Genomic DNA, 8,386 nt, shown 5'->3' with positions numbered 1-8,386 from the left:
CCATGACAAGAGTAATAGTACAGTATCAACGTGTGGTCTTTCTTAAAAAAATCACCAAGTATGCCATATAACATACTAGCAGCCCATCTGGGTTTTTTAAGATGCCACGGGACACACAATTCAAACAAGCAGGAAATTAATCAGTTGCTTCTATTCTCCAATCTGACTGCTGTCCCTCACATGAAGGTGCTTTTCAGTGAGGCAGGTTGCTCATTTTGTCACAACTTATACCAAAGATAGAAGAGATGTGAAGGATAAAGCTTCTGGGTTTTTTTTTTTTGTTGTTTGTTTAATAAAAGAATTATACTGTTAGTCAAAATTGGAACTGAAATAACAGGGTTAAATTATGAGCTATATTAAATTACAAAAATGGTTAATATACATAAAAAAATCTGGTATTTAAGTATGTGTATACTCTAATACAGCCTGTATCAAAATTAACTATCAAGGACTTGTTATGCTCTATCCAAAAACGTTTTGATCTTCAATAAATACATTTCCTACATCTGACTTTATTTACTTGAATTTCACATAAGCGGAAAACTACTATTCAAACTGATCAGCTTACTCAGGAATGAAAACCGTTAGTTTTGCACAGCATTTAGAAATCTAAAAAAAAAAATAAAAAATAATAATAATAAAAAAAAATCACACTATGCCTTTCAATGCTTAGAAGCAAAATACTGAGCAATATAAGCAGTAGTAGTAAGCACATGCCAGATACTAACTTTATCAAAATATTTTATTTTGACATAATCATCTATAATCTATATTAAATTGAATTAATCTCACTCATCTCAGCTACTGTAGTATTTCCTTTCCAGAATTAGTGCTGCTGAAATACTGTGGCTCAAATCATTAAATGTTTGGACTGTTGACTTCTTTAAAGCCTTGATTCAATGATCTGTCACTGGACAGGCTCCCCAGTCTGTGATATTGCCGAAGTAAGCAAGTTTCTTTCACTGATTTAAAATTCTTTGGCAGCACAGCATCCCAACACAGTCTCAGAGTTCTTCAAAGAAGTCTGATACTGAAGCTGACAGGCCACAAAATGAGAACAACTTTGTTTTCAAGAAAGCATTTGGTAACACAGACACAAGCCCTGTCCTGTAGGACTTTCTCCACACCCCTGAGTAAGCATAAGGAACAGCAAATGCTCTTAATGCTGCTCCAAACACGTTTCTCTAACAGGTAAAACAACAGGGCTTAGTATTTAGTAGAATACTGTAAGTCATCTAGCCACCCAGGGACAAGAGTCATTGCATGGGGAAAGAAGATAAAGACTCTCCTACAAGTACAACTAAGGAAGCAGTGATTTGTTCCTTCAAAGGGAACACTGTTCCTTTAATGTGCATGGCATGTCCCAAGATTTAGAGAAAACACACAAAGAGATATTAGGATTGAGTGGACAGGACAGACCAGCTCCGAGAGGTCTGATGTCCAGCACAGCCACAGGAACCCATGCATGTTTTTAAGGCAGACTCCTTCTAACCATTGCTGATTAAATAAAGCATCATTGTAGTCAAGACCTTGTAAAACCACACTAATTGAGAAGTTGTGCAGTAAGAGCTTTTTTACTTCTTGGTGGCAAAAACTGCTGGGACACGCTCAATACCATACAGTATGGATGGCCTGGTCAGCCATGAAAACTATAAGAAATGGAACAAAAAGGTTATTTTAGCTGATACGGTATTTTGGTTTCAAAACCACATTCTGGTAGATACATAACTTAGAAAAACTCTTTAAGATGTGAATTGCCCCCTCCTTAAGACAGTCTGGAACACAGCCAAGGTAACTTCTGCAATAGGGATGGGCTGATCGAAAGTAATTTACTGAACAGTTAAAATAACCTCTTCAGGACAACATTTGATTTTACAAGCCAAATTTCTGAAGAATTTATAAACACTATCTCTGCTAATATAGAAACTTTTTTTCTTGCTAAAGGAACAAGTGAGATCTTACTGTCCATGCCTCATTTAGCCATACAGCTGTATCAAACCTCACCAATAGTCAGTCTTATAGAATGTATGCAAAGCTGATTCATTAACTGCCATTTTTAAACCCTAATACAAATGGATTTTGCAAACTGATTTGGATTAACCAAGTCTGGCTGTGCTTCCATCTGGAAGTTATATTTTATAACGCTAGACACATCTTGAAAAACAGATTCAGATGTTTGGAACAAATTCAGAACAGTTGTAAGAAATTCTAGGTACAAATGAAAAAAAATTGAGCTTTAATGTCTTTTTCCTCTCCGTTTTCTTTCAAGTAGGCATTTATAATCATGGTGTTTAGGGAGCTGAGGGGTAAGGAAAGACTCTCTGTTATTATCTATGACGTATTTACTCATGTGTAACAGCAGTTTGTTCTTTCTCATACTCCTCTGTAGCATTTTAAGCCTACTCTGATAAAGGGACACGATGCTGAGTGAAAACAGTTAAGAAACAGGGTTGAAGCATCTGGTCTATCCACAAACATTTTCTGCTAGGGAAATTGTCTTTACATGAAACAGCAAAATGAATATAATCCCTACAGTGAGGATACATCAACATCCATATAAAAATGCTTTTATAACAGCAGAGCTTATAGCCCATGAGTTGTGTCAGTATAAAATAGTGTCTGTAAGGGCTGTACAACTTGTAACAATGCAAAGTACCCAGCTTCTTTATTTAGAGAAAAACATCATCAAACATTTTTACTCTAAGCCTTCATCTCTGGATTTGGTCAAACCCACAGTAATGTTGAAGCAATTAAATTTCGTAATACACAAATCACATACGAGGACAGGTGAGCATTAGAAGAGAAATAGTTTTGAAATCTAACACAACCAGAAATTTTTATGCCTTGAGAAGAAAAATTAACCTTTTGCCTTTCCAGGTTGTTTAAAATAACTGTGAAGCCATAAACAGGAAAGCCAAACAAGAGAAATGTGCCCAAGTTCCTCAAAAACATGCTGTAGATGGTAGAAGGCAAACGACACAAGAAGATTTCCTCTCCACCCACGCCATTTAGCACAGATGCTCTAGAAATCCCACAAACACACTGTTTTTCTCTGATCACATATAGAAGCTTCCTGACTTACCTAGCCTTTTTGCTGGTCTTGGGTTTTGGCGTGGTATTTTTTGCTTTCTTTTCCTTTGGCTCTTTAGGGGTCTTAGGGACTTTGGGGGTCTTGGGTTCTTTCTTTTCCTTGGGTTCTTTAGGATCCTTCGGTTCTTTTTTTGTCTTGGGCTTTTTCTTTTTCTTCTTCTCCTCTTGAGAGCAATCCACCGAGTTTCTGCTTAAATTCTGGTTGTCAAGTCCCCCAGGAAAGTCTTCCTTACCAAAACCTTTACTGGGACCTTCTGCAGCAATGTGATTGTTTTTCTTTTTCTTTTTCTTTTGCTGTGGCTGCGGCTCAATTGATGGCAGATAATCATCGCTTTTCACTAGCTGGGTATTCGGTCCACTAACCTGAGTCATATCCGGCACTGGTTTCTCTAAAAAGGGTTCCGACGGAGAATGCTGAGAGAGACAAATAGAAATTAAATTGTATATTTGCAACTTTGATTTCTAAAACTTTGCTCTTTTGGAGCAAGAAGTTACAGAGGGAGAAAATACTAAGCAGATTAACCTAGTAGCATATCTGAAACATTGTACAATAAAACAGTAAAACCCAAAGTCTTCTGCAGTTAAAACAGTAGCAAAATGACCAAAAATTCTTGGTATAGCAAGGGTAAAATTATTCTAAAGCTTATATATAAAGTGAAAGTATAGAAAATCTTTACAGTCTGCAACATTTAGATGCAAAAGGAAAGCAATTGTTATTTCTGATATTTCAAAATAGTTGTTAGTAGAATGAGTAACTTGCTACAAATTATTCAGTTGCACTTCAATTTTGTCCTTGGGGGAAAAAACTGTGAAAGTTTGTTTCTAGACATGCAAAGAAAAATAAAGTATATTCACAGGCTGTATTTATAAGAAATTAATCAAGACAATTTACATTCGTTCAGCTGTGACAGGAGGCATTTTGATCAGCACATGAAGGATTAAGCCACTTTAAAAATGTAATATAATGTTACATTTTATGTCAAACATCCACAGCTCCCTACTTGTAATTGAAACAAATTTGTTCCTGCTACAGATTGGACAGAGAACTACTTTAAGTGTTTGTAAACCTGCAAAAACATCCTACTCCAAAGTCTGTATTGAGTATCAGGTTTACGCCAGACTTACAAAGTACATGAAAACCTAGGTATAATTACACAAATGTCAAGTGCCTGGACTAAACGTATTGGGTATATTTGCAACTCTTTTCCTCTGAATGGTTCTGTTCTACACAAAAATCCATGAGTCTGCAATGAAAAAATGTTTAAGCTCCGTCATGACTTTGCAGCATATCAAAGCTTTAACCTGCCTCACTGCCTGCCTGTGATCATAAATGCAGGACAACAGCACTTTTCGAAAAGAAAAGTAGTAGCATGAGACCATACTGATGCCTTTCTTGCAACTGCATATACAGTCAGACTATTTTCCCATCCTCTTTCTCTCCCCGTTTCTCCTCCTTTTCTTTTCCCTAAAAATTAAGTCAGGATGATTCCAGGTGGAAGATTTAGCCATGCTCACAAAGTCTAGCCATTTGAGATGTTTGATCCATTGAATTGGGGATAAGATTTATAGCAAATCAGAAGTTTACTTCCAGGAATTGCAGCGCCTGTGTAATTGTCTAACGTTATTCACGTTTCCTTTTCTCTGCTTTTTATTCAAACTGCACTTACTTAGGAGCAGCAAGCATGCAAACAAATTACTATAAACCCAGTCCCTGAGCATAAGAACTGATGGGCATACACAGACATACACTTTAGCTACCTGAATCTAAAAAAACAATGCATTTAAGATTTAGGAAATAAAAATCTTAAGAGCACTACATGAGAAAGTTAATGTATGTATATTTTTCCAAATATATTAATACAGTTTTCTGAATGTAAACAAACTGAACCCGTGCAGTTTTAACTATTTTCAGCATTTCTTCACAGTAGCAAAAAACCACTGTGCCCTTAATACATTCACACACTCATAAGCTATCCAAGCAGCAGAAGGAGCAAGGCTGCCAAGAAGTGAAGACAGCACTTTATGGCTCTTTGGGAGACATTTGAACAGTACAAGCCAGACACTACATTTCTTCATGGAAGAGACTCCAGGACAAGAGGGAAGGCCTGAGTGCCAGACCAAAGAACCATCTGGGTCTACCTGGCTTAACCAAGAATTTCCGGATGACTTCTGCAACTTTCTGTCCTCCACCTGTTTATAGAGATACTTTTTAGTGCAAAAGAGTCTTAGTTGCAGTGGAAACTCAGTGCTAACGCAAACCTGATGCACCTATTCCATTAGCACCACATCAATCACCCCCACCCTCAAGGCAATCTCATGTTAGGCATCCTGGAGCATGAACCTCTTCTAGAAATCTCTAGTCACCACAACACTTACATATCTTCATGCTAGGATCCTCACAAAGACTGGTTATCAGTATAGAAAACGCTGATCCCAGGAAGTCAGTGGTGCCAATGAGTATTGCAGTCCAATTATGCATTACATGAGATAGAGATATTTTGAAATCTTGTAATTGGTTTTGAATTTGGTTGGGTGAATTGAACGTCTCCTCATATTTGCTCAGTGACACAGAACAAAACTGTCTTCTCTGTACCTCAGACCATTACTTGTACTGTCTAATACTTATTTTTAGGTAGGAAAACACAGGAATATTACACAGATCACCTCTAAGTATTTCTTATCCACAGGGTTTTAGACCAGTACGTTTAACCTACATTTTCCCATGGTAGTCAATATATTTCTATATTATCTACCATTTCATACCTCATGCATCCTACATTTTTCAGAGACCACAAGTGCAAGTTTCATCAATGTCTTCATCGAGCTGTCCACCACAATACTCAGTCCTCTTTTTAAATATTGTTCACTTGGTGTGTCTAACACATAGGAAATCTAAATTTTTCTTTCCATTATTTGGAAAATTTGTATTGAGCAAGTACCTTGTGTTTGGCACTACAGTGTTTGTTTGCCACATTGAGAGACTTTTTACAACTGTTTAAAAGCTTATGTATAAGGCACAACTTTCTAGAACAAACAGGAATTGGTAGTTTAATTTCTTTTTCTTCCTCTTAAGCACGTGAAAGAGCCAAGCCAACAAATAATGAAAACCACAAGAAATCCAGTAATGCCATGCAAATATAAGTCTATAAAATTTTCAAGGTTGCACCTTTCATAGTGATATGACTGTGTCAATGAAACCAATATGAAGTTTTATACATGCCTGAATATTCTCATTAGCTTTTTAATCCAATTCAAAAAATTAATCCTTGTCTCCTTTTTAAGACTCACGGGTTCTTTTTTTGGTTTGTTTACTTGTTTGTTTTAGAAGTCTGAACAACAACTTTCAGCACAGTCATAAGCAAATCTGAACATAAGGCACGCAGCTTTCCAAGTCTCCACCACAGCAATGTCAGCCCTTCATGATTTGACATTTGTAGGTTTAATGTAAGGTATGGCCAGAAGGTAAAGCACTGAGAAAGGCAGTGATTGTTTCCACAGTGTAGTACTCAGAAATTCATTCTGGAAGATGGCATCCTATGAAAATTCAGATTCTTATTACCTCAAAAAGCTTATCCACAAGAGTCATTCTCATACTCTAGAACAACTTAGACTGTACATTAGACTTAAATGTTATGCATGAAACAAATATTAAAAAAAAAACCACAACCTTACTGCCTTTTATTTACAGTATCAAGTTACATGCATTACCTAGCACACAAATTAAAATACTGTGGGTTAGTTTCATAGCATTCACAATCCCCAAAATATGAAGCTACACAAAGCCAACTCTGCCCTAATTGGGCTTTGGTTATATTTCCTATTACTTGAAAATACTTTAATTTTGCTACTTGCCACTCCCTTTGCAGTTTGGCACGTTTTGTAATTCACTTATACATGATCTTTTAAATTGTAGCACTCTTTCAAAGAAATGGGTGCGATTAAGTTTGTTTTTCTAGGAAGTCTGTGCCTACGCTTTTGCAATATGCTAAAACGGTTTATCCCTAACTGACAACCCCACATTGCTCCCTAGTGTGAAGCTGTGTAGGAGCAGCACAAATCTAGTGAGAAAAGGAGATCAGAAACAGCTTGAAAGATGCGTTTTCTTACCCCAAACCAGTTGTCTGCTCTGTCTTAAGAAGGGAGAAAAGAAAGAAGAACAGGCTTTCACTAGTAAATATTAGTTTAAGCCTACCACAAGGAATTATTTCAAATAGTTCTACTTCTTTAAATCTACAAAGGATTAACTCTAGTTACAGGGTCTCAATTTCTAATGAAAGAACCCAATTTTTCATTTACATTAAAAAAATGCACATATCACAAGTTTTTACCAAAAGATTGAAAAAAATTATCTGCACACTTAGATTCATATAATAGTTTGGGTTGGAAGGGACCTTTAAAGGTCATCTACTCCAACCCAACCCTGCAATGAGCAGGTTGCCACTTATTAAAAAAAATGTGTATTACAATTTTTTACCAAAAGATTGAAAAATTTAGCTGCATACTTCAGAGAAATTACTTCTCCTGCTGCTTTTAGTAATAACAAAGCCATAATTTAGTATGTTGGTACAGAATTTAATCTTCCACAGGAAGGAAACCAGTGAAGATTAAACACAAATAGGTATTAATCCTATTTGATATTGCAGCAGAATTATTTTTGGTATTATTTGAAATAAGGTGAAAAAGGTGCTCAAGAATATTGGTGTGTTTACTAGACCCACATCTCTTTAAATCTTTTAGAGAAAAGCTGTTTTTGTAAACATTTAACAAAGAACAGATGGCCTGTTTTAATCATGCGAAAAAACCTGGAGCTCACATTAATACTCCTACCACTGACTACTGGGGGTAGTCACCTCCCTAACCAGCAGCATGGTACAGTCTTCAGTAATACCATTTAATTTTACAATGGATAATTTTGCTTTAATTCCCACTGCCTGACAGTTAATCAATGCTATTAACATGCAATATCACAATGCAGGACACTCCTAAAGATCGCAGCTTATTACAGCAAAATAGAAATTCTTCAGGAACTCTGAGGAGTTAAAATCATTTGCAGCTCAACAGGTTGCCTAGGACAGTAATGTGCTTTTGCATTATCAGTAAAAGCCAACAATATCCAAGCAAATAATAAATGAAAACGCTATTTGAGAAATTGTTTCTGGAGTGCAAAAATCTCACTTTTCTGGAATTCAAACTTATTTTTAAACTTCCAAACATGTATCACCAAGATTTGAAAAATTAAAGACAAAGCTGCCTGCATTTCACAGCTGCTTACACATTTAGAGCTAAGCTTATTCTT

At 36.2% G+C, this 8,386-nt stretch overlaps 1 protein-coding gene across 1 annotated transcript in view; it reads right to left on the bottom strand.

The window, feature by feature from the left end:
- Positions 1-2,937: 2,937 nt before the first annotated feature.
- Positions 2,938-8,386, bottom strand: part of LOC309685570 (chromodomain-helicase-DNA-binding protein 7-like) — a 32,542-nt gene continuing 27,093 nt past the window's right edge. The window contains exon 2 of the mRNA XM_082501315.1: positions 2,938-3,504. Within this exon, the coding sequence (XP_082357441.1) occupies positions 3,079-3,504 (426 nt within the window). The 3' untranslated portion in view covers positions 2,938-3,078. The remainder of the gene's footprint in view (positions 3,505-8,386) is intronic.

Source organism: Vanellus vanellus (assembly GCF_965231255.1).
Source record: "Vanellus vanellus genome assembly, contig: HAP1_SCAFFOLD_840, whole genome shotgun sequence".
NCBI lineage: Eukaryota > Metazoa > Chordata > Aves > Charadriiformes > Charadriidae > Vanellus > Vanellus vanellus.
Note: the sequence above shows the minus strand (reverse complement) of the source record. Positions and strands in the feature narration are given on the sequence as shown.